The sequence below is a fragment of the Seriola dumerili genome, unplaced genomic scaffold (genome assembly GCF_002260705.1).
Source record: "Seriola dumerili isolate Sdu_G_001 unplaced genomic scaffold, Sdu_1.0 BDQW01000393.1, whole genome shotgun sequence".
NCBI lineage: Eukaryota > Metazoa > Chordata > Actinopteri > Carangiformes > Carangidae > Seriola > Seriola dumerili.
Window position 1 is genome coordinate 994,247 of NW_019174648.1, and position 27,088 is coordinate 1,021,334.

Consider the following 27,088-nt stretch of genomic DNA (forward strand, 5'->3'; position numbering starts at 1 on the left):
CTTCTGCCAACATCTCTTACCTGGATAGACGCCATGCCAGTAAGTGGTATGTTTAACCTGCCAAAGCGTCTTCAGTTCAAGTTAATGACTCAAAAGCAAAAGTCCAACTACAAACGTGATTTCCCCACATTAGAAATAGTTTCCGCTCTGTGCTCTTTGCTATAAAAAAAACACCAGGTAGTCATCCGCAAACATTCCTTGGATCGCCGACAAGAATTGCAGCCAAAATTTGAGCCTGCACAGAGAGAGGACCTGATAACTGCATCAGAACGCTACTTGCGGTTTCTCATGACCAACATAAATCAGGCTGCTAACCGCCAAGTCTGTCCTTCTAGGTCACAACCATCCACTTTCATGGTATATACACACACACACACACACACACACACACACGCTCTAACAAACACCAGCCCCTTCTCCCTGTAATGGATTGATCAATTGTGCATGTGAAATCACGAAGGACGAAGACATGACATGAATACTGGTGCATGCGTGGCGGCGTGCACGTAGTGTACACAGACAAACAAACTGCTCCGGTTGTGGTGAAAGGCGGCCATTGTTAATGTCTGTCCCCCACTCCCCCTAACTTTGTCTTCCTGGAGGAGAGGGGGGGGGGAGAAAGGGTGACCCAAATTTGACACGACCCGGGCGCATATTGTCAAGGATGATTGGGTTTATCTGTGAATGGGCGCACTGTACACTCACAAACACACACACACACACACACACACTCAAAAGATCCGTATTTGTTAATGTAGATACACACATGAGCTGTTAAAAGTTAGCGTTAGCATAACTGTGCACATGTGCAGCATATTTTGGCATGCAGTGTAAGATGAGGAAGTTTTTGTCCACTCACAACACACACACACATAAACACCTGAATGAGGGATACACACACATACACACACACATAAACACACACAATACACAGGTTAGTGATGCATGAGTGCTTGGCTTGCTTGTCTGGAAAGAGGAAGGGGGTGGGGGTTATCCTTAACTGCTGTGTGCGTGTGTGTGTGTGTGTGTGTGTCTGTGTGTGCATTAGTGGGAGTGACCGGCATACCTTTACACCCCGCACACCAATAGCATCCCTCCTTTACCACCACCCCCCCCACCCCCCTTTCCCTCAGTTCTGCCATCACAGTACCCTGCAGTCATGTAGCGGAGCTGCAGTCACTGGAGCCTGGCTGCTATCTGAAGCATGGATCTACAACTGTTTACCTTCCCTCTCTTTTCTGCTTTAGTGCCGCCGCCGCCGCCGCCGCCGCTGCTGCTGCTTGTTGGACTCACCGTGCACAGGCTGTCGCGGCTGGTTCCAAACTTTTAACTCTAAAGTGTTTTTTAAATTGCTACCAGGGCGTCACTGAACTGTAACTTGGGCAGTATCCAGAGCCATTATGTAAGTAAAAATCTGCAATTCACTACAACGTCCTGCATGCAAAGGTAGAAGTTGAAGCAGCAGAACAGCTCCTGCTCTGTTCTTACATCAGATAGTATCGGGTTATTCCACAAACTAATTTGGCGGTACTTCAACTAACCCATCACTTGGGCTGATGGGAGCTGAGCAACACTCAACACTTTTGGACGTGAGACAGATCAGAAACATGTTGGGTCTTATTTTTCTCTTCCAATCACCCACCTTTCAGTCCTGAGCCAACTCTGCCAGCATCTCCTCCCCTGATGGTGCTGTTAGTTTCCACAGATTGGGCCTCAATTGGCTGATGCCTCCTCCTCCTCTTCTTCTTCTTCTTCTTCTTCTTCTTCTTCTTCTTCTTTTTCTTCCATCCTCATCTTTTCTCTACCCACCTCGTCTTTTTTTTTGGTTTCTTCTTAAACTTTTCTTTTTTTGTCTGATTCCTTCGGCTGCTTTGTCCTTTCTCTTCTTCTCCACCTGCATCTTCTTCTTTGCTTCTTCATCTGCCTTTTCCTAATCAGTTTCTGCTTCTTACTGAACCTCCCTCTCTCTTCTTATTGCCGCACTTTCTCTCATCAGGCTTCAGCAGCTACCTTTTTACCCTCCACCTCTTTTCATGTAACTTTTCTTCATTTGTCTCTTTATTCAATTTAGCTTCTCGATTTTCAGTTTCTTCCCCTCATTTCATGTGCTTCCTTTTCATCACACTTCTCATTATTTCCTCTTCTTCTGCATCTCTTTAATGATCCTTCTCTGCTCACTTTCTTTGTCTGCTTCTTGAAAACTTCTTTTTTTTTTCTCCCATCATTCCCTTCCTCTACTTCCTCCTTTGCCTCTTCCTCACCCACCTGTGCTTCTTCTTCATTTTCTCGTCCTACGTCCTTCCCCTCCTCTGCATCATACTCATCCCTTTCACCTCCTCCGATCTCTTCCTCCTCCTCTCGCTCTCCCTATTCTTCCTTATCAGTCTGTTTACCCCCTGTGTCTCTCGGACTCTTGCTGACGCCTCACTTCTTCGGGAGCCGCTGCAGAGTCTGGATGAGACGAGTTTTGGCTTCTGCTTCACTGTTTACTATCCGGCTGATCCTGCTGTTTTTGCATGCAGCAGTCAGGAAGTTTTTTAATCAATTATTTTTAACACTGCAAAATAGACAGTTCTCTATCATGAGCACCGGGTGTGTGAGCAATATGCCGCTATGAATACAAATATCCAGGGAAGCAAGCGCTTACAAAGTGAAACATCTAATAGTTTCCCAAGGAACTGGCAAATGTGGCGAACAAACAAGTTCTCAGTTTATCCTGTCATCATTAATATTTATGTTTAAACTTCTGTTGCAAACAGAGAGAATTTGATGCGCACCACATTTGCATTCACATGATTAATATGAAATATCACAACAAAGAAGACAAAGCTATTAAATCTGCAGTGGCTCATGTTAGTTAAAGCTCCATATTTTATTTTTCTCCAGTGTTTTATTTCGAAGTGTTGATCCATAAGAAGATATATTTGTGGTTTCAAGAACCAAAAACCATCTCAGTGTAGTTTTACATCTCCTCTCTCAGGCTTCTCTCTGGAGCTCTGGTAACAACAGGTCGGTGAGCCAATCAGAAGAGAGGAGGCTCTGAGTCTCGCTTCTTATTGGCTCAGTGTTTTCTGAGTGATGAAATAAAAATATAGCAAATGTCAGGTAAAACACTGAACCAAATCCTGCAAGGTTGGATGGTGGGTCCAGGTGGCCGGGGCTTGGTGACTGCTTTGCTGTGACATCACAAAGTTCCAGAAGTCCTGACGGCTGGTTTTAACTTAAAAAAGAAAAAAGAAACTGAGCCTTAAAACTTTTAAGGCTCAGTTTCTGAATACAGGCTGTGTGCATTTCTCTGTGGACTGAGGCTTTGATACTTTCACAGTATTAATATAGAAGCTAGAGCTGATCTATAATCACACTACACATGGACACCTACCTTTATACTGTATGGGACACTTGCGTCATTATAAAAGGCCTGATTACTCACTAAAAATGATGGTTGGTGGATTCACCATATGGAGGAGATTTTTCACAACCTTGCAACCCAGAATTTGTCCTTATCAAAGGGTTAATAAACGTGTTAGTAAACAATTTATTTCCCATTATTAGATTAACTTTGACTTGTGATGTATAAGAAACTGGCGCAGCTTTTAACAGTAAAAGCACGGCAGCTGCAGCACAGCACACCAGCCACTGTGAGTCACGATGCAGCAGAGTTACACTAACTGTTCTTGAGCTAGCAGAAGTGTGCGTGATGCTCATTGGGATTAATGAGAAAGCCCTTGTGTGGGAGCTTTAATTCCAAACCAGATTAAATTGGATGGAGTGTGCACAGGAATGCTTTAGCCTCGGGCTGAGAGAGGGCAGGTTGCTCAGTCCATGTCCCCAAAAAAAACGTTCTTTAAACAATTGGAAGAATTTTTGCATTCAAACCAAACCACCATCTTGACCACACAAATCTCATCGCAGCTTCTCCTCCCTTTCTTTTTCCTGTCCCGCAGCTCTTGATGTTCTCCCACTTGCTGTTATTTGTTTGTTTTCCCCACATGAAGCAGAAGAGAATAAAACTTTAGCTGTCGACACGTGGTGAGAAATTGTTTTCGGTGTCACCTCGGGGACAGAAAACAAGGAGCATCCTACAATGTGTAATTCTCATCTTGTAAAAACCTTGTTGCTCCAGTTTGTTTTTGTTTTTTTTGGTTTTTTATTGTCATGGTTACACGTCAGTTGAAGGATAGTATCTCTCGGTGAAACACTATCTACCGTCCTTGAGTTTAGAAAGCACTTTCAAACTTCACCATACGACCTCCGCAGTGCTCAGTGGCTGAGCTGAAAAAGACGACAGACAGAAATCGAGTGCATCATCTCCATTCATGCTTAAGGTTGTTAAAGTTTCGGTGTGTGTGTGTGGAAAAGCTTGTGTCCCGTGTTTTCTCTCAAGTTTAAATGCATAATTGCGTTGACAACAAGTAAGGTCCTATTGACGTTTTCCTCCCGCTGGCACTTTTTAGTTTATCAGAGGGAAGATGTCGACAGCAATGATCCCGGATGCCATTAAAAACTGCACAAAATCTGTGGGTGGGTGGACTGTCTACCCTCATGTAAAAACACATCATTATCCTTTTGTATCCGGTGGTGTTGCTGCTGCTGTGTATTAATTTCTATTCACAATTTCTATATTCATTACTCAAAAACACTCCCACGTCGCCTGCACTCACGTAAATCTGACACCTGCCAAACTCTCCGTAAAAACTACCTACGTGTTTGAATGTGTTTACCAGGCTGCAAGGCGCTGCGGCAGAGACTTAAGACCACTGCGGCTCGCTGAGTTTAAAAGCAGATGCCATCGCCCTGTAAGGTCCAGCAGGCGAGATGGTTCAGCAGGTCTCAGCGATCAGCCAGACCGACGACCACGACGATGATTCATTCAGAAATTGTAGTTTTTACGCCACTTTTTCTTCTTTCTTATTTTTTAAAGAAAGATTAATAGACTTTCTGTCCACTTGGGGGCGGCATAACAAGTCATTTATCTTAAAGCAAACACTTACACATTCAGTAGAAACATTAGCATTCATTTGGAGTTGTTTTTTTGGGTTGTTTTCTTCATGTAAATTAGGTATTCATCTGGATGCTCAGCTACTGTCTTTACCAGCTACTTGCCAACTTTCTTTTCTACCTAGTGCTTTATATATAATAAGTTTGTTGCTAGAAAAAGTATTGACGAATTAATGACTGAACCAAAATAGTGCATTTGTGGTAAAACCCAAAACAACGTGCGGAAAGACGCCGTAAAGCTGCATGGAGCCACAGAGCCAGAGAGTCAGGTGATGATTCTCTGTGGATTCGTTACTACAAGTCTCTGCTTTCACATCACACACAGTCATTTGATCCACTGCTAATATAAAAAAATATTGATTAGTGCAGCTTTAAGGCTGTAAAAGTTCCTCTAATTTTGGATAAAGAAAATTAAACATTTTTAAAATTATTACTAATTTAAAAACGGAGTTAGTGTCAGGCACTCTCAGCCAGATACTGAAAGCTTAGCTACAGTACATTTTCTCAGTCATAACTGTATTAATATTACTAATCTTTTTTCATGCAGTCCCTGTTATGTAAGGAAAAAAAGTGTGAACTGCCCTCTGATTAATTCACCTTCAATTACTTCATTAATCCTCTTAAACTGATAACATTAACTTGTCATGTTTCTGTCGCAAAAGAGATTTTTATTGTCTAAACAAACATGGCGAAAGTAAAAATAAGTTGCTGATCTTTTACAGCACCCACTTCCTGTTTTGTGTCGTAAAGAAAATGAGCCGATTAAAACTGGAATAATGATTTTTATTTATTTATTTTGGTGTCATCTATTTTTTTTTATTTATCAATGCTAAAATTTCTTTAATTCATGATTTCTATATGACTATACTTTCCCAGTATCAACACATCAGAGGTTACCATTGACCCCTCTCTGGTGGGTGAGAATGTTGTTGTAACCCGCCCCCCCCCTCCTCCCTTGCGTCGCTAGGCAACCGTACGCCAACCACGAAAGAATCCATATTGTTTAGGAGAGCAAGTTCAACCCAAAAACTCTATACCTCACTGACGCTGCTGTTCCACTAAAGCTGCCAGCGGGATGGTGCTGGGAGTTTGTGAGTGTGTGTGTGTGTGTGTGTGTGTGTGTGTGTGTGTGTGTGTGTGTGTGTGTGTGTGTGTGTGTGTGTGTTAGATGGCTTTAGGGATGAGTGGAGAGTGGGGAGTGGATAGGGAGTGTGTTTTGGGGTAAAGGATTGGCTGAGGGGTTTTGAGGGGGAGTGTGGTTTGTGTGTGTGTGTATGTGTGTATGTGTGTGTGTGTGTGTGTGTGTGTGTGTGTCTGCAGTGAGAGAAAGAAGAGGAGGTGGGGGTTAGGAATCTGTTTACAATGGCCTGAGGGAGAGTCGTCTAAGCTGCCAGAGAGGGAGAAACAGTCAGATATCAAGAGGAGGAGTGAGAGAAAAAGTCCCAAGAAGAGGCGAGAAAGAGGAGAAAAGACTGAGAGAGAGAGATAGAGAAAGAGCGGAAGAGAAGGAATGAATGAAAGTAGAGAAAACGCCGGAGCTCACGAGAGGATTAAAAAGAAACTTAAGGAGTCCTTTAAGGTTCCAGAGCAGAAGCTGCACCAGGAGTCACAGGAGGGAAACTGCAGGGTGATGCAAAGCAGCAGTTGTACTAGATCTCCACTATGCAAATAAAATATGTGGTGTGTGAGATTAGGTTATATGTTTGTGTGTGTGCGTGCGTGCGTGTGTGTGTGCAGTTTTATTGCTGTTTGCATGTGTGCATTTGCGTGCACTGTTGTTTTTGTGCTGCAGAAAGTTGACACTAACTTAAGGGCGTACTCTTTTTGTTGTCTGTTTGTGTGCTTGTGTGTGTGTGTGTGTGCATGCGTGTGTGTGTGCATTTGAATGTGTGTGTGTGTGTGTGTGTTTGTGCGTGCAGACTTTGAGGAGCAGTTGTACGACACCAAGCTGACCGGTCAGACTTTCCGGCATCCGTCCTCGCAGAGCTCTGACGACACGTCCACCTCGCTCAGCCGATCGCCCATCTCCCTCAACAACAAGAGACCTGACTTCATCTTCCTGGTAAACACACACACACACACATGCACACACGCACACACGCACACACGCATGCACGCTCAGGTTCACACCTGTCTTATTTGATCATAAGGCTCCCTCACACCAAATGTCATCTCACTGGTAAACAAACACACATGCATTCAAGTTTCTTATATGATTATTTGAAGCCACACACACACACACACACACACACACACACACACACTAATTCCCACCTCTTATTTTAAAATAAACGTTCTTTTCCACAGGTGAAAAAGCACAGAAACTCACACTTGTCCACCTCTTTTCTTGAAACCTTGAAAGCTGAATTCATCCTGCAGCTAAACACACACACACACACACACACACACACACACACACACACTCAGAAACCAACCCATGCCCACCTCACTTGTCTTCTCCGCTCTTCTCCCAGAACAGACCAGACGTCACATCTCCACTAAACTCACGCTAACTCACTCCATCCCACTCTCTGGTTTCTACTCTCCTCCTCTCTTTATTTCTCCTACACAGTTTATTTCTAAACTTATTCAACACCAGACATCAGACTTCCTGTTTGATACCCACCTCATTTCAAAGGCGAGTGGACTGCACACGCCTAAATTAGTTTTGTCAATCGCACATTATCTTCTTTCGATTCAACTCGGCAGGGTGATCAACTATTTGATCTCTCTATTTAATTGAATTCAACCTTATCGATCTTGTGCGTGCAGCTTTATTCATATTTCAACCTTTATTGCTATAATTTCTCTGTAATTGCGGTGGTGCAGTAAATACTTACGTGAATACAGCCAGTCATTTTCAGGTGGCTTAAAAAATCGACTCGCACAAGAATCACAATTGTTACCTTCTATGATTCACGTATGACAAAAATTGATTGTTTGAATAATGTTGAACGAGAGATTCACAGGAAAACAGAACGTGCACATGCTGTACACCGTGTGGAGGATAAAAGCTGGTGCATGTGCGCTATTACACGCAGTGCGGAAGACAGCAGCTTCTGCATTATGAATGCTACCCCTGTCATTTTGAATGGAAGTTCATGTAACACTAAATCACTGTCTCCAAGTCAACCATGACTTTTAAAGATTATAACTTGAATGTCAAAGTGACATTTATCAGCCATGTTGACTGTTGGCTTCTCCTTTACTGAGACACTACTTTAGCTTCAGCCTTTAATCAGTAACACAACAGTATTTTTTTCCCCTAGTAGCGAACAAATTACTATTTAAGTATCACTAATACTGTTTCAACTATATGTGTTGTGACAAAATGCCTCATTGCTTTTGTTGTCATCACTTTGATGTAAAAGACCGAAGCCGAATTATCCGCAAACTATTGTACAGTACACCCCGCCCCCTCCATCAAATTTGTCAGAATTAGTCATCATCCTTTTCACACTCTCAGCAGGTTTCCATAAACAAATGCCAAATGATATCGCTTCCTCCAGATGGAAATATAATTAATACGTGGTGAGAAAAAAATCTAAATAGCAAATGACATCAGTGCTGTTTGTTAGTCAGCTCCTTCACACGGAAGCACAGACTGATTTTTTTTTTTTTTAAGCTAAAAGAGGATATAAATATGCGTTTTAGGGACTAACAGAATATCAGTGTAGTTGATCTTCTAAAATGATCCAAACTGAACCTGAATCTGTGAAACACACTCGTTCTTCAGAGCAGGTTTTCCTCTCTGTTTTCGCTCTCTCCCGCCTCTGGCTCTGCTGCTAATAGTTCTCAGGCTGTTTTTCCTGAACTGTGTCATTATGGCAGCTTGATGGACCCCCACGGGGATTTTACTGCAAGATGGCTGCACATTTCCTGTATATTGACACACCATTCCTTCAGCAAGCTGTTAACCAGCTCTGTTAGAAAGTTAGTGCCTTCCTCTTCGTTTGGGCTAATTTCAATTAGAATTTGGCCCATTCTCATGAGATTTCAATTTCCACCGTACAGACGCACACACACACACACACACACACACACACAGATTTCATCCATGAGAGGACGGACTGGAGTGATTCCTGCATTGCAGCAGCCCCGGAGCAGTTTGGGTTTCAGTGCCTTGCTTAAGGGCAATTTGGCAGTGACGTCTGATACCTCAGATTAAATACCAGGCAGTTGACAGATGCCAGTTCCCTCCCAGCTGGGATTACACCTTCCCGTTTGATGCCAGGGACTGAACCAACAATGTCTCTGCTTCATGTCAGCCTCTGTCCCTGCTGGCTAATCAGATCGAAACAGACGTTTCCCATATTTCTGCCTTTTCTCCTCACTTCCTCTTCTTCTGCTTCTTTTTACGATGTTTCCCTTTGCCCTGGTTTAAAAATGTAAACCATCACTTTTAAGATTTGTTACTCTTTCTTACACATTAATTCTCTTTTCTGACTGAAAGAGATTTGAAAATAACACATGAACTGTGCTTCATTTCATCATTTTTTATTTCACTTCGCCTCTGTTATCTTACTTCTCTCAGCTTCTGTTGGTACTGTTAGCTTGAAGAGGACAAAACATTTTATTTTGGTTGAAGGGCTTTAGATTAGTCGACTAAACGATGCTAATGTTGCTACTCAGTACCAGAAATACTTGTCGGTTCAACTAATAATTGGTATTTTATTCATGTACAAGCCCGTTACCTGTTTCCTCTGAGATGTTATGCAGCCACCTGCTGCTAACAGCAGCCCCAGCAGACGGCGCGCTAATGCCCAGATGTTGTAAACAAGCTAGGTAAATTGCTCACATTGCTAACCAAGTTTAACATGACCGTTCTTCCTCTTCCTCCAGCCGGCCTCCAAACAGCTGTACGAGGATGAAACCACCTCCTTGGTGTTTGGCCTGAGGTCAGTGACTGACCCGTCTCCCTCCCCGTCCCCGTCCCCCTGCGGCTCAGATCGCCCCCCTCTGGGCTGGAGCAGTAACAACAGCAGCAGCAGCACCACCACCACGTCCGCTAACGCCGGACCGCCTGTCGCAGAGAAACCCCGCTGGCACCTGGGGAGACGCACGCCGGCCCACTTCATACCACTCGACATCACAGGTACGATACTTAAACCAAAAACTCTGAGGACAAGTGGGGTGGTATTTGGATCATTGAGCGTTTTGTCTCAACATTAGACTCAAGCTTAAATTAATTCTCCTCCCAAATGAATTGCAGGGTTGTGTGAAAAGTGCAAATGAAGTTGAAAAGAGGATGTGTTCTCCGTAATAATGGCCACATTCATTCGGTGCTGAGGCAAAGGTACCTTTCTGAGGTGGTGGAGATATTTTTCATGACTTATTTTTTGTGTTTTGCCCTTTATGTAAAGGTCACTGTAGGGCAGACACAGGAAAGGTGATGCAACGGATTCAAACACCTCCAGTGGTATTATATATATTTAATCCACTCAGCCTCCAGGAGGTTTTTGTGGAAACAGAGTTTCACTGCATGGAAATTTTGCACAAAATCAGCATAGATAGTATAATATTTCCTAGAGCTTGACTTACTTTTTGGACTGGCACTACTACAGACTCTCTGGGAATTCATGAATGTTTCATCGCCTGGACCAGACAGATCCTGATCCATCAAAGTAATGTATTTAAATGGGTTCATGTAAACAGAGGCGGCTGGCATCCAGCCTATGAAGTGGTGGTGATTATCCAATCAAAGCTCATATGCTAAAACGGTCCCGTTAGTAATATTTCAAAATAGTATTCAAGTGATTAGTTGATTCATTTATTGACAGTAAAGAAAAACAAGATTTTGAAAAGTGAGTTGAGTCATGTCACATGTCAAACATACTCTGGCTTCTGATTCTCACATGTAAGTATTTGTTTTTTCTCTGTTTTGCATCATTGGACATTGAATATCTTTGAGTTCTTAGTGGGAAAACAAGCAGTTTGAAGAAAGCACCTTTGGCACTTGGAACTTGTGATTTTCTGACAAAACAATTAGTCATAAAAAAAACCTAACTAATAATACTAACCGATAATGACCAATAATGACAATAATTGTTGGTTGCAGCCCTGTTCAAAGGGCCGCATGATCAGTAAGTGAGTAGGGGTGAAAGAGAAGAAGGGTTGGATTGAGGTTAATTATAGAGGGCTGTCAGGGGGAAGGTGAGGTGCTTTTTGGTAACGTGATGGCTGCAGCCCGTTGCCTTCAGGCTTTACTTGCTTTTATTAGAATTTATGGCCTCAATATGAAGTTTCACTGACAAATAACCCAAAATTAAATAGATTATCGCCCATGAGGTCCTATTGGAAAAATGAATCACCATTTATCAGCTGTTATATTGCTTCCGTCGCCACGACGTGAGAATATACACACAGTGTGAATGTGGATTGAATATATGGTTAAAACGAAGCTTGTTCTTTTGTCAGTAGTTAAAGGAAAATTTCTGGTGACTTTGTTCTGAACACTTCATGCCTCAGAGCAAAAATCAGACGCCGAAAACATTTTCCTTCAATGACATTCTGTGTTGCTGTCAAGGGAACGGGTTTTTCCTATGAGAGTCAGCTGTAAAACGGGAGACTCTTGGGGGAATTTGACTGAAGGCAAATGCTAAATAAATGTGAATTTTACGTCTCTTCGGAGGTCACATCAGTATAATTTGACTTTGAATTGCGTCAGTCACTGCTTCATAGTTGTAGAAGTAATGCAAAAATAGAAGTTTCCGTATCACCATCTTTCTATAAGTGTTCAACGATCAATCGGTCGATCATCGCATACAATTAAAAACACAGATACATAAAATACACCTTATTCTCTTGGGTTCATTGTAGCCAGCATGCCCTCATAGGTTTTGTGAGTGTTGACTATAATATTTAGGATTTTTGTTTTGGTGAAAGCTGCAGCGTTGCCCTAGCAACGGCGGTATTGGCCGGTTCACCACCTGACTGAAATATTTTGAGAAATATTGGAAAATATTGTGTGTCGTGCCCTGAAGGTTCATGTTATCCAAAGGATGAATCATATTAACTTTAACGATCCTTTCACTTTTCATATCAAAGCCTGCGTTAGTGCTAACTAGCAAATATTAGCTGTGCTAACACACAAAACAATGGTAAACATGTCCTGTTATTGCCTGTCTTACCACAGGCAAGTTAAACTATTTTGGTTAAAGTCCATGCAAAGATTGAGGCAGGTATTCATCATGGTTTTGTTTTCATGTAACACTGATTTGAACTTATGTAAACACATGGCTGTCCCCAGGTGCTAGCTTGCGACGTTACCGACTTGGCTCTTATATGGATCCTTTTCTCACACTCACTTTTTCTTTTCTTTTTAACTGTAAGAGAAGGGAGGGAAAAAAAAAACCCCACCAAATCTCATCTTCTCCCTCAAGAGATTCACACTTATGAAGCCATTTTTGAACGAGGGCGCACGGAAACGTTTTCAGATGTAGAGGGTGTTTTTCCCAGAAGATGAAGCATCACTGGAGGTAGAATCAATTATTTCCCAGATGAAAAGGACACATACTGTAATTCATTTACACTGAGATGATACAAACAGAAACTGGATAAAAAAGCGTCTTTTACCAAATCCACTCAAGTCGTGAAAGAAATGCACCATTTTATCAAAACAGCAGGAAACAGCAGGAAAGCTTCAACATTTTATTCTCTGCACACAGATTTCCGTCTTTGCTTGAACAGTTTCTGTATTCGTGCCAGAAGTCATAACTCACAGGTTACACTGGACAATGTAGACACGCACACACACACACGCACACACACACACACACACGCACACACATTGACACACATACAATCACAGATTCCCACTTGACACGAGTTTGTTTGAGCTTTAAGGAAGAAAACGCGGCAGAAACGAGATCTGACGTCGAGAACATTTTTCTCCCTATGATCACATCCGCTATCGCCCTCACCCATCTCTGGCAGTCAGCTTTACTTGTGTGTGTGTGTGTGTGTGTGTGTGTGTGTGTGTGTTTTGTCTTTGTGTGTGTGTGCTGTCAGAGCTGTTAGTATGCTGTGGTCATCCTCTGCAACATCGTTCTGACACTCCTTCTTCCACTTGTCTCATCGAAGCTTCCTCCTTGTTTACTTTGTGTGCATATGTGCGCGTGTATCTTTGCATGTGTGAATGTGTGTGTGTGCGTGTGTGTGCGTGTGGTCCTCCTGGGTTTTTTGGCATAGCAACTGCTTCGTCACCGGGCGCCTCTCCCCTCCTTCTCCTCACGCATACCCATTTATACTTTAATATCACTCCGTCTCTTTCTCCCGTTCTCCTCCTCTCTCCCCCTCTGTCGGTCTTTCTCACTCCACCTCTCCCGCCCTCCTCACCCACTGTGTAGAGGAGTAGAAGGTCAGGTATAATTATGCATGCCTGTGGCGTTGTACTCAATGGGTATTCCCTTCTTCCAGAGAGAGGGATGTAGGGAGGGAGAAAAAGACTGACGTTATTCTGAGTATTTCTTATTGACGAAAAAAAAACCGAGTTCCTCCACCTGTCTGTGTCTCTCAGCTCCGAGCCCATTGGTTCCTTCTAATGAAGTACATCAATTAAAATAATAAAATACGTCACAAGTATATAGTTTCATTTCTAGAAAAGCAAAAACAGCAAACAGGAGAAAACCATACATTTGTTTTTTTTTTGTTTTTGCAGCGGCAGGTTGTTGTAGCTTTGTGGGTCTGATTGAATTTAAACTACTGTGCTCTTGTTAATGGTAATGAATCACCATGTCACCCACGGCAACAGTGCGGCTCATTGATTTTTAAAAAAAAAGAAAAAAAAAGAAAAGTTTTTGGACAACAATGGAGCTCCGTGGCAGCGAGGAGTGAGAGATACATCAGGCTTTTGGCTGCAGAGGAAATACTTGTGAGTGGGATCCACTCATTGTTGATTTTTGGTCTTTTCATTGGATTTGTTGAAAGGAAAGAAAAAAAAAAACTAAAAAAACTAAAAACCAAAACAATAACAACTTATTCAGCTTGTTACCGTGACACCCGGCCTCTCATCCCTCTGCCTCTCTTTCACTCGATCTCTTTCTCTGTAAACCAGCGTGCAGGTAGCTTGCAGCCAGCTTGCTGTTGCCATGGTAACTCGCCACTCTTCCTCTCTCCTCCCTAAAAAAAAAAAAAAAAAAAAAAAGGGGGGGGAAAGAGGAAAAAAAAAAAAAAAAGCAGCAGTGAAGGAAAAGAGAGGAAGTGCGTGTGAGTGAAACTGAAGCCTGGAAGGAAGGAACAGTGAAGAGGAAGACGAAGAGAGAGAGAAAATGCATATTGAGGAAAGACAGACGGAGAGGAAAGGAGGATGGAAGGATACAGGATGAAGGAATAATGAATGAAGGATAATGAGAGAACATTTTGTGTCACAGCTCCCTCCTTCCTCTTCCTCTGTCTTCTTCGTCCCCGCTCGTCTCGCTCGGGCAAATTTTTCATGAATGACTGAAGTGTTGTAAGCTGTGAAAATGTGAATGCAGGGCAGGCTGAGAGACAGACAGGCTGACAGGGTAAGAAATGTACCGCTCTTTATTTAGTTATTGTTTTTCGTGGATCTGTTTCCATCCTCTTGATTTGATTCGAGGGATATTTTTAGTTACTTTTGAGGAGGAATTATGTTTTATTTTTAACTTTACAGGCATGTAATTACATCACTTAAAGAGCCCCTGGTGATATCTTGTCCTAAATGTAAAACAGTCCACCATATAATTGCAAAAACACGGAGATACTGTGTCACTAAATGGGAATTTCGTAGCTGTAAACTGGAACAAAAGCATCTTGTGACATCGCAAAGCACAAACAGAAGCACAAGCAGAAATGTTATCAGGCTAAACACACAGTTGGAATCAGTGTGCAGGAGATACTTTTTAGTTAAACCAAAATTTTTGTCCAAAATTTGGAGGGAAAAAAAAGCGTAAACAACTGCAGCAGACAGGCAAGAAAATAGCTGGCAAATGTTGTCATTGAAAAGCAAAAAAAAAAAAAAAGAAAAGAATGTCAGACAATAAACGAGGCATTTTGTGAATGCACTCTTGAATGCGACGCGCTGAGAGTCGGTGAACGAGGCGGGCGACTCGTGAATGTGGAGTTTAGCAACGAGAGACAGACGGGCATTCATGCTGCTGCCGAGCTGCAGACGGTCTAATCCTCTCAGTTTACCTTGAACGCCTCACTTTACTGGGAATCTGACAGCGGGTTGGTGGAAGTTTTTCAGAGCTGCGGCAAATAGTGTTGGCTCCAAACTGTGACAACATGGGCCCATCACCGGGCGGCAACTTAAATGCATCTCTAATTGTCAAATAAGAAGCTATATTTTGATCTTAAAAACGAAGCTCCAGAGTGGACGCTGGAACAAATATGTTAAATTTGAGGTTGACCGTGTATAATGAAGGTAATTCTCCCATCTCCTCTCCTGTGGTCGGGGTCAAGCCTCACTAAGCCCTGAACGTCATGACACTCTGAAATGCCACGAAGCGTCTTCTCACTTAACTCCTCGGGGGAGATCGGGGTCAGCGACAAAGCGGCAAATCTAAAGCTCGTTGAGATTTATTGCCGTGTTCAAAGACACTTCAGTCGGGTGATTGTATATGAGGGACCTTGAAATCGTCACCGCCGTCTTTAGGTGCCATTTATCACCCTGACAAACTCAGGTGAGGCTGCTGATATTAACCTTAACCTTTATTATGTAGTTATTATTTTTCACATCCTTGTGTGTTCTGGAGCTTTCAGCTGCATTACATGGTCTCCATCAACAGACATAGTTCTGCTCGTTTGTAAATGTGAGATTTTTGGATTGATTTTGAGCATCTCAATGATTTTCTCATGGTTTTCTCAGGTTGACGGTTCCCTGTTGACCTTGGAAACAGCTGTTGACAAAATAGTCTCCACTCAAAAGCCACTTACTTGTTCTGTTTTTTTTTTAGATCGTATTACACAGCCTTCATGCACCCCCCCCCCCCCCCACCCCAAATGAATCATTTAGTAACAATAGGTTGCGCAGTATTTTGACGTTTAATTGTGAAAACAGGCATGATGTCCACATGAGAAATCAAGTATTAAAACTTACATATGTGAGTCCAACACGTGTACTTATACCATTATGAAACAATCCGCCTGAAGACTCACAGCAGACAGGAAAGCAGCGGAGCCAGGGCCATACTGAAGAGACAATATGATGCTGCTGATAGTTGAAAGAGTGTCCATTATTTATGGCTGCAGGAGCAACACAAAGACTCTCAACCTCCGAAAGGCTGCGTGATCGCAGGCGAGGTCGATCGAGACCGAGGACAAAGCTCTGAAAGGAAGACAGGAAGACGAACGCGGCTGTATTCACATATCAGTGTTGCGTGTTTGCTGTCCAAGACTTTAAGCTCCAAAATTGTCATATTTAGGAGGGAAGTTATATTTAGCCTCGCTCAGTGGCTGAGTCATAGCTTAGTCCCTGCTGGATGGCTTTGGAAGCTCCGGCCCCAAACACTCTTATTTATTCATGCACAGAGGGGAACGGCCATCGAACGCCACTCGGTGAATGAGCTAAACGGACAGATCATTGTAAAATTGAATGACTGAGGTGAACAGACTTGTTGGAGAGATGGAGAGATAGAAAAGACGGGCGGGGGAAAGATGCAGGTATTCAGCGAGTGAAGCAGAAAGATGAGTGGGAAGATCCCCAAATTTTAAAGAGACCTGGAAAGATCCTGTTCTCTCTGATAAAATAAAATGGCCGTGATTCATCAGCCAGGGTTGACGCTTTCTCAGATAAATCACAGATTTAATGATTATCTAGTCGGGAAATGAGATTTCTGGCTTCCAATATTCCTTTTCTGCAAAAAACTCATCACCTGTTGCCGTGTCGACACACTCCCAGCCAACCTTGATTATTAATATGGAGACATGCAGTTGAAAAGATTTTCTACACATAAAACTGTGTGAATTGTAAAGCAGCTCTACTTTCTACTTTTTAACTTCTCCAGAGCCATGTTTTAATTGTAAAACCTACTCACATTTTCAAGGGGTTTGTTGATTGGCTAACACTCTGGAGAAAGTTTAATCCAAACAACTGCAAAGTCTTTATTTTAGACTTTTCTCCCAAATGATTTTCACGCGTATCCGTATATTATTTACCAAGTGACAAAGTGACACACAGAACGACAAAACGAAAGAGATGTCAGACAATTACAAAGGGAGACAAAATGACGACAAAGAGACACAAACCACTTATTTTAATTTATGTAACTGAATTATGGATTTGGACTTTAAGCTGGACAGCAACAGAGAAACAAGTTGTGATGTGATTTGCCGTGTGACGAAACTCAGACTTTGTGTCTCTTGGAGTCTTGTTCTGAAAACGGCCTAATGCCGCATCCGTTCAGCTTAATTATCATCATGTCTGCTATTAGCTTGCTCTCTGGTCTCTCAGATCGCTCAAACATTTGTAATTCTGCGCTGTCCAGTGCTTGGATATATAACACAAGTAGAAACAAAAACGGAAGGAAGGAAGGCGGCGTGGAGTCGTTTGTGAGTCTGAAGCCCTGAAGCGGCGACAGACAGGTAGACAGACGGATGCTGAGTTGTTTGTGTTTATCTATGCGATTCTTGAGTCTCTGGTTTTTCAGTTTGTCACATCGGTTCATAATCAGCACAACAGGCGGTTATTGACTTCGACTACACAATGGTTGATTCACGGGGAAACAAAAAGCAGGCGCTCTGTATTTCGACTGCTTACCAACACTCGCCATTGTTCCTTTGGCTCAGTTTGTTTTGGCGCTCGTCGTGTAATGCTGGTGCACTTTTCTTTTCTTTTTCTTTTTTTGTGTGTGTGTGTGTGTGTGTTTGCATCTGATTTAACATCCCAGTCTTCACTCACTGAGGAAAACACAACTGCTAAAGGCGCCGTTTAGTTGGAGGAGATAAATTTTTAGCAGTCGACTGCATCTGTTATGACTGTGGATATAAAACACGGCTGATGGCTTAATAGGAGCCTGACTGAGTTATGCAGATGGGTGAGAGACTGCACTGCATGTCATTGAGGTAATCAAGTGAGTACCTGCTGCCTGCGATGACTCATTGGATTACTGTCTGTCCGGACAAGACATCGGGAGGACAGGAAGTACAACAGAACAGCAGGGCTCTCTGCGGCGTCTGCTCCGAGTCATTCCGGATTAAAACATGACGGCAGGAAGTGTTCAACATAAACACAAAGGTTTATGGTGACAGTAAGAAAAAGAAAGCAAGGCTGTTTATCACATCAGTTGGATGTCCTCTTCTTTTTTTTTCCCCCTCAAACCTGTTGATTTAAGGAGACTTCAGGAAACTATGTGACGGGAAATCCAGAAATCATTAATGTCAGTGAACTGCTCACAGTCACCAACTCTCCTGATGATGATGAGTTATTTTCAACCCTCCTGAGTGTTGTTGTTGTTGTTGTTGTTGTTGTTGTTGTTGTTGTTGTTGTTGTTGTTGTTGTTTTCACCCACACTTATTAGTAACAGGCTTTAATTTGTTCACTCTGGCTTTGCGAAGTGGAAAGCGACGGAGGGTGTGGAGATTTGAGGCTGGAAAACAGGAAGGAAACAGCTGAAATTCACACAAGACAAATTAAGGGGGAAATGGAGGAGAAAAAGATTCATGTTCATTCGGTTTCACAAGAAACCAGAAATTAAAAACGATCACTCGCGCAGGTGAAGCCGTTGTTAAATTTTAATCAATGAAAATCTCTTATTTTAACAGACATGCCTGGAAAGTTATCGCATTTTGAAAGATTTTTAAAGAAAAGGTCTCGAGCTGCTCTGTTTGAAAAGCGCCTTGAGATAACTTCTGCTGTGATTTGGTGCTATATAAACAAAAAAAACTGACTCGTGTGTTTGTTTCGCACTAAAATGACACTTTAACCTGAGTTTTAGAATAACTGGTTAAACGCACTGAGTTTAATAAAATAATAAATCCTATTTGTCTTCAGCATCTTAAAGGATGTGAGTTAAAAACACTGCACCTTTCAAATCAGGTGATGCTCACGAAATCAGATTTTTCTCTACACATCTCTATCTATCAAGAGTCATAATCTAATACTTTATTGCCATGTCAGAAACATGATTGGATTTGATGCTTTATTGAATTTACTGCATGTCCAGGAAAACGAGTCTTCCCTCTCTTCTGACCTCCCTTGTTCTTGCTCTTCAGGTGAAGGAGGAGGAGGAGGAGGAGGAGGAGGAGGTGGAGGAGGAGGAGGGAAATTCCACGGTGTCGACCTCCTCCAGCACTCCCCGTCCCCATCCCCCTCTCCAGGGGACCCCTTCCCCCACCAGCCCCACTCCCTGGAGCCCGTCACCGACACCCCACACCAGAACCTCCCCCTGAGGAAGACGCACTCCGACCTCGACGCGACCTTACCCGCAGGTGCGTGCGACCATTAAAGGAAGCTCCTACCCTCCTCCGATGTTGTTTATTTCTTCAGTTGCTTCCTCTTTTTTTTGTGTGTGTGTGTGTGTGTGTGTGTGTGTGTGTGTGTGTGTGTGTGTGTGTTCCCGTGGTGCAGATCTCGTTACTGCTCACATAAACTCCTGTACCGCCGTCAGCCAAAGACAGAGAAGAGGGAAAAGAACGGAGCAGGTCACTTCAAAATGAAATTTCTCTACTCATTAACTGCTCCCCCAGTGTCAGCTGAAACTCCGGTGGCGTCGGCTACAGAAACTTGTGCTGTTAACTTTTCCCATTTCCTTTGATAACTTTGGAGAAGGCAGAGATCATGGGCAGCTAACTTTTTGTACATTTTCCGCAACTTTGAATCAAGTTTTTTTTTTTTTTTTGGTGACACAGATGATTTTATTTTGGCGTAAATCGTGTCTTTTGCGTTTTTTGTGTCAGTTCCCATAGATGTAGCCCGGTTTGTGTCGGCTGGGTATGTTCACGCTCCTGCTTAGTTTAATCCCGCATTAAAAGAGGGTCACTCAGACAGGAAAACACCTTAATCATTTCCCTTTCTGCTTTTCACCCACCAAATTTTTTAATTTAATTAAAAAAAAAAGAATAAAAAATCCCACAGAGATTAATGTGGGGTTAATCATTTCTTTCCCCCTCGTATTTGCACTAACCTGTTTTGCTCAGTGAAGGACGGTGTTGCCGACAGCCAGGATCTCTTCATGCCTAATTGGTTTATTCATTGCAACAGCGATACTCAGTCACGGGGTATGAAGGGTTCAAATAAACAGTTTAACCTGAATAAGGCCTTGAACTGCAGACGGGCGAGAAAAAGCAGAGCTTAACACGTATCTGACGGTTGAATTGATTTTGTATTAAGAATTAAGGTGCGCTTATATTTCTCTAATTCGTCCCATTCCCATGACCCTTTCTAAACATTTTATAACCTTATTTTGAATTGTTATTAATTACAGGCAGTGATTAGAGGCAGAGAGGAGGTGATGAGTTTTTATTTTTAAGTCTAACTGTGTTAATTCTCCTTCTTCCCCCTTCTCCTCCGCAGATAATACTCTAGAGCCGCGAGCTCCAAACCAACTTCACCCAGGCACTATGGACCACTCTGGGCTGCTGTGCTCAAACACACCCTCCTCTTCCTGGAACGGACCTAAGGGCTCCACCTTTTCTCCCGGGGCGTGGAACGAGCCTTACAACTACACCATGAACAAGGGCCCGGCGGTTCCTCCCAAACAGCACAGCATCATCGGTAATGCCGGGGGAGGGGCGCAGGACGGGGTGATGTTGGTGGGCTCAGGACAGTCGGTGAGCTCGCACTCCAGTTCCTTCACGTCCGTGACGGATCCTTCGGGGAGAGGAGGGAGTATGATGCCGGGGATTTCGCTGGCAGCGGCGATGATGGGGAAGCGGAGCGAGACGGAAGGGGCTGCAGCGGATGGAGGGAGAGGAGGAGGAGGAGGAGGAGGAGGAGGAGTTGGGGAGCCGGGGAGAGGGAGGGAGAGGTCTGCACGGTCCATAGCAGCACAGAACGCCTTCAAGTTCCGGGAGCGTTCTCTTTCCACGCCCACAGACTCTGGTTCCTTCTGCTTTACAGAAGGCGGTGTAGGCCAGCCGGACGGGAACATCATGTCTACGGGGAACGGGAGCGCTATGACGGACCACCAACAACATCATCACCACTTCCTGGGTTTGAGTGAGAACTACGCCCTCCTCTACCCCAGAGGGAGCTCCGAAGACAGCGCCAGCACCACCGATACAATCTCCGTCACAGCTTCGGACTACAGCGCCGACGGCCGCTTGCGCCTTCGCTCCCGCTCCATCTCGCTTAAGAAATCCAAGCGCAAGCCTCCGCCTCCCGTGAGGAGCGTCTCCCTGATGAAGAACCTGGGAGAGGCCGAGGGAAGAATCCACCACGAAGGCGCTCTTTACCGGGATGGGCGGCCGAAGAGCCTGCACATCCCCAGGGACCATTTCCCAGACTTCCAGCCTGATTTCCTCCTGCCCAGCTCGTCCAGCTCCTCCAAACCCAGTGTTAGTGAGAGGGAACTGGGCCATGGAGGCAGCGACGGACCTCCGAGCCTGGAGGTTCAGGCACCAGAGAGGGAGGGAGAGACGGAGCTGACCTTCCCCACTCACTGGCAGCTGGGGGAGTGGAAGAATGACCCCTACAGGTAGAAAATAAAACTACACTTTATGTTTGTGGCAGGTATTGATTCTTTTCTGTTTTGTTTTTTGTTTAGAAATGCACTGATTTCTGTTCTCTTCTCCAGGTCTCTATCAGGATCCAGCACAGCAACGGGTACCACAGTGATTGAATGTATGAAAGTCAGAGGCAGCTCCGAGTCCCTCCTTGACTCTCCGTCCACCTCCAGAGCCACCTCGCCCTCGCAGCTCTCCATGGAAACTGACATCAAGGCATCCTCACCCTTCAAACCCCCAGGACTAATGTCCCCATCAAGTGGCTACTCAAGCCAGTCGGAGACTCCCACCCCGACTGTGCCACTCAGTCAAGTGGCAGGTCAGGGAACACTAGGGACAGGGTGTAAGATGCGCCCGAAGATCCCAGAGAGAAAATCATCGCTACCGTCACCCAAGGACCCCGCCGCGAGGTCTAGATTGTCCTTTGAGATGCCTGGGAACGCACATCTGGAGCTGTCATCAATCAAGCCAAAGCAAAAGGCCAGCAGACGTCATTCTGACACCTCGACAGCAGCGAAACCAGGAAAAATCAGCCCCAGCTCTTCACAGGCATTACCTATGGTTACCCAGAACGAGCTGAAGACAATTCGTCTTCGCTCCGTCTCTCGCGGTGACCTGGAGGACTGCCCCGATGGTGCGTCAGACACCATTGAAGAAGAACAGCATGGCCGCGACTTCGGCGAAGTCCCCAGCCCTCCGCCCACTCTACCAAAACCCAAACCACCTGTCGCCATCAAGCCCCCCTTGCCCAAGCGGCCCATTAACCTCCTCCTTAAGTCTCCTTCCCCATCCTCCACTTCCCCACTTGCCCTCGACTCACCTCCTGCCTCACCCGTGGACCGGCCTGTGCCCCTGGGCAACATCTACAAAGTCATGAAAAAACCCAAACCGAAAAAACCTCCACCGCAAACTTCAACAAGTCCGTCAGGCCTCCCAGATTCAAATTCCACCACCATCCCACAAACTGCCTACGATCATCCATTCCTCCCCCACTCCCAGTCTCTCTTTGATCTCCCACCTCTCCCGGACCCCCAGCCTCTCCTGGAGGACCCAGCGTTAGAGCCTGAATTTGAGGCCGACCCAGAGATTCGGCTTGGGCCTGAGGACGGAGGCTCCCTCCCTTCTCCCTGCAGTTCCCAGGAGGCCCCGGAGCTCCAGGACAAGAGCAAGACACTCCCCTCAAGGATGACAATCTCCTGTCTGGCAGAGCTGTCAGACAAAAAGAAACCCAAGGTGAGGAAGAGCCCTCTCAGGAAATGCTTGTGCTTAAAGTCATTTAATCAATAAACAGTGTCAGAGTACAATATTTAGAGGTAGAGATTGTCACAGTCACTGATCTTCTCATTTTTAAGTAATTCTACTCCTGTCCAAGATTTACTGCTGCACTGAAAACACTGTACTTCCTGTCTAGGTTCCACCCCCAGTCCCCAAGAAGCCAAATGTTCTGCTTCTTCCCACGTCTGTCCACTCCTCCACTAATGGCAGCACAGACCGACAGACGCCGCAGACCGACAGCCCCGTGGGCCTTCGGTCTCCCGTTGGAGCGTTCCCACCGGACGATATTCCGGGTGCGCCAGATATGCCGGAGCAAGAAGAGAACCACTTGGGAACAGACGAGGAGAGTTCAAAAGAGTCGTCACTTCAGTCATCTCTGCAGGATTCCTCTCTCACAGAGCTGGAAGGGAAGGTGGCCAGCGCTACGATTGGGGCAGGTGTGTCCACACAGGGGTCACATGGTATTAAACATGATTTGCAATGTTAAAGAAAGGCCTAAACCTTTTCTACGCTCTAGCTCCAACCTTACTTTACACATTTATAATATAGAAATATAGCAAAAGAAACAAAAGGACCAGCTGTAGTCAGACAGATTCCAGTGGGTGACCAAGTATAACTTATTGCAATTATGAAATGATTGGAATATAAATTGTTTTTGACAAAAGTGGTCCTGGCTGAAATGCTGAAAAGTCATGCAATCCAAACGTCCATCGTCTCTTATTTATATATTTTAGTTGCAGCACGTAAATTGACTTTGCTAGCCACAGAGTAGTAATAGTAGTACATACCCAATAATCATCATTTTCAAGGTGTGGTTGTGTATTTAGAAATCATGTATAACAAATGAAGCACTTTTTGACCTCTAGTAAAACTATATATATAGTATTTTGCTAACACGTATTAGCTAATAAATACTGTTTGATCTTAGTCTTGCTTTGAAGGAAGCTGTGAAACTCCTAATCTTTTTCTTATCATTTCATATGCATGTGTTTAATGATAGCCTGTGAGAGTTGCAACATTTGATTAGGATCCTTCCCTGCTGCGTTTGATGCACAACTTCCTTCTTCTGCCAGAGGAGATTTCTCACGTTTTGAAGCAAATCAAACTCAATTGCTCTCAAATTGGACCAAACCAAAACACAGTGTTTCCTACTGTTTTGTAACAGTGAAGATGATATTTATCATCATTATCTCATTATTACCTGGTTGTAATTGAGTGGGATTACCTTCAATTGCAAGGGATGTATACTCATATTATAAATAATAATGGCTTTGGTAAAACGGCCACAAAGCTACTACTACTATTTATCGAAAATATGTTTTAATATGATTTCTCTGTCTCGTCCAGATGACTCCAATGAGAAGACGGTGCTGCACATCGCCGAGGAAACTGATGACGACTTGTTGGCCAGCACACCTACGACACACACCACCGAAGACCTGTTCACTATAATACACAGGTTTGAAAATGCACACACATACCAGACATCCAATGCATATTTCAGACATACCGTACTATATTATGATTACAACAGACGCATTTCCTCTAAAGGCTGTTGGAATCTTGAATTCTCACAGCACAGTTGTTCTCAGCCATCACCGAGCTTATTATAACCCAGAACATGTGACGAAAAAACGCATTGTCTTGTTGAAAAGGTGTGAGGCGGACAGAACATAAGGTTCCCTAGCAACGGCTACACGTACAACGGGTTACTGCACGACCAGCGGCTCTTTTTTTGTCCTTTATTTTTTTCTTTTTTTTTTCAGAATCTCTCTCAGACACACACGTATATAGACGCAAAGACACAAAGAATCACAAAGGAAGCTAGTCTCTAAGCAACAAGTGTTTATGATTTTTACCTTGCATGATGCTGAAAATAGTTTGAAAGGCAGAGAAGAAAGGGTGAGGAGAAGAACGAGAGTCAATGTTTTCATCTCTTACAAGAAAGGAAGGAATCCCTTTTAATGTCGCGCCTTTTAGATTCATTCTCTAAAAGAAGAGATGTCAGTCTTAGCGTGAGTCGTAAATTGGAAGTAATTAATCAAAACAGCTGCAAACGGGGAATTTAAACTTGCTTTCTTTGTCTCCCATTATCTTATCTTACCTTCAGGTCGAAGCGAAAGGTTCTGGGTCGTAAGGAGCCATCCGACTCCTTCGGCAGCCGCCAGAGCTTGGTATCCCCGGTGAAGCACAGCACCAGCGGTAGCGATATCCGAAACCTGACCCTAGGCAGCAGTCAGAGGTCAAGCTCCCGCAACGAGAACTTCATGGCCCTGCTTCAGAAGAAAGGCAGCAAGTCTTCCAGCGGAGGGGCCAGAGTTTCCGCCATGGAGCTTCTCAAAAGCACAAACCCTCTGGCGCGACGGGTCACGGAGTTCTCAACCACCACATCGTCGACCGCTGAGGGAGGAGAGGCAACGTCCGGGAACGGCAAACCCAACGATCAATGAACGGAAGTATCGTTAACAGTATCATTAACCAGGTACCGTTTGCTGTCGACAAAGCTACCAACCAATTCTACAATGCGCCACCCACTGCAGATGGGGCCTTCTGACTAACGTGTCCAACCAGATCGCTCCAACTACTGATTGACCATTTGCACTGTCCAATCAAATTGGAGCACACTTTTGGACAAAATGGTCCCTCCCATGGTTGGAGCGCAATTGTTCCCTGTCCCTCTAGGAAAGCGAGAAAGCTGTGGAGAACAAAAGGTTGTTCTCACTATATTTTCAACGAAAGGTGGAGGCTTTGAGGTCATGCCTCAACACTGCACCATGTTTTCCTCATTGGGAATGTTTTCAGTAGGGGAGGCTGGATGTACTGATGGATGGGTGGAGCAGACGCCGGGGAATATGAAGTTGTACCGTGGATATCTTTACTCTTAGCTCCATCTGGATGACGACAACAAAAGTCCCTGATGATGACAATGGCTAACGTGTCTGAATCTGTAACCAATTACACTGATCCGCTAGTAGGATGGCCCAGAAGATCAGTAATCAAATGAATCCAAGAAACACACGGAATCAGACACAGAAGACGTGAGACTTTCAAATGATTCGTCTACGAAGCAAAACCCTCCATGCCAGTAGCACTACAGCACCGACACCTGTAGACCTATGAAATGAAGGGTAAATCATTACCGGTGTGACGAGGCACCCGAGAGAGCAAATACTCCTAAAAATCTCGGACACCGCGGCTCTGTCTTCTCTCTACGGTAAATGCGGTGACAACGGCAGGCATCAGCACTGTCATTTCCGATAGACAGAACTCTCCGTTTTGAGCAGACGAAGTGGAGGGGGTTTACGAAGAGAAACCACACGGGGGGGGGGGGGGGTTTTTGCCCCCAAACAAGACGAGGGGAGGCATGAGCATGTCACAGTTTTCGTTGCTCATTCTAGGAACACAAAACATTCCACGGAGGCAACCCGGCAAATGGACGACATTTCGGAACACAAGCACTTTTTTTTCTCCGTTGGCGTTGGACGTCGTTTACACGGCGGTCGCTGCGTTTTGTTCTTGAGGAACTCGTCAATCTTTTTTCTTTTTTTTTTGCATATATTTTTTCCAACACATGCTAGGTGGCCATATTCTGTACATGTTCAGTTGGATTGTACTGTATGTATCATGTACAAAGATAAATGTTGCGCATCTATCCACGACGATCATTTGCAGGCAAGACTAAAAATAGTGTACAGAGCAGCAAACAGCTTGGACTTCAAACTGCCCACGCCATGGAGGGAAAACACACACGGAAATACACACACAAAGACTGAGGAGTAATGCCATGGAAGACAAGAAGCAGAGCAAACCTATCTACACAAGCGCGTGTGTGTGTGTCCATTCGAGTGTGTGCGCAGACGAAATCATGCCTGTGGAGTTTCTGTACGGAGAGTATGAAGCAGGCCTGGTTATTAAACAGGGTTTTTATTCATTTTGGTCTCTGGTGACGGGACCAAAGGACTGTTAAAATCTACAAACAGACCAGAGGGGACCTAGTGGTGCATATGTGTGTGTTTGCACTTGTTTGTGTGTGTGTCCATGTGTGTGTACAGAGGGGAAGTGCCAAGAACAAATTGGGAAGAAGCGAGAGAGAGAAAGTGCATGCATGTGTCCTTCATGTGTTTGGCATTTTGTTGTGCACGTCCTCACTAAGTGTGTGTGTGTGCGTGTGTGGGTTTGTGTGTTCGCA

The 27,088-nt window shown here is 44.2% G+C and overlaps 1 protein-coding gene across 1 annotated transcript in view; it reads left to right on the plus strand.

Moving 5' to 3' along the window:
- The window catches only part of nhsl2 (NHS like 2), a 127,273-nt gene extending 101,162 nt beyond the window's left edge, over positions 1-26,111 (plus strand). The window contains exons 5-14 of the mRNA XM_022761291.1: positions 6,918-7,060; positions 9,841-10,093; positions 19,279-19,389; positions 20,474-20,730; positions 20,920-21,596; positions 21,696-22,552; positions 22,643-22,857; positions 23,036-23,336; positions 24,247-24,358; positions 25,010-26,111. Coding sequence (XP_022617012.1) covers positions 6,918-7,060; positions 9,841-10,093; positions 19,279-19,389; positions 20,474-20,730; positions 20,920-21,596; positions 21,696-22,552; positions 22,643-22,857; positions 23,036-23,336; positions 24,247-24,358; positions 25,010-25,349 — 3,266 coding nt within the window. The 3' untranslated portion in view covers positions 25,350-26,111. The remainder of the gene's footprint in view (positions 1-6,917; positions 7,061-9,840; positions 10,094-19,278; positions 19,390-20,473; positions 20,731-20,919; positions 21,597-21,695; positions 22,553-22,642; positions 22,858-23,035; positions 23,337-24,246; positions 24,359-25,009) is intronic.
- The last annotated feature ends 977 nt before the right edge of the window (positions 26,112-27,088 follow it).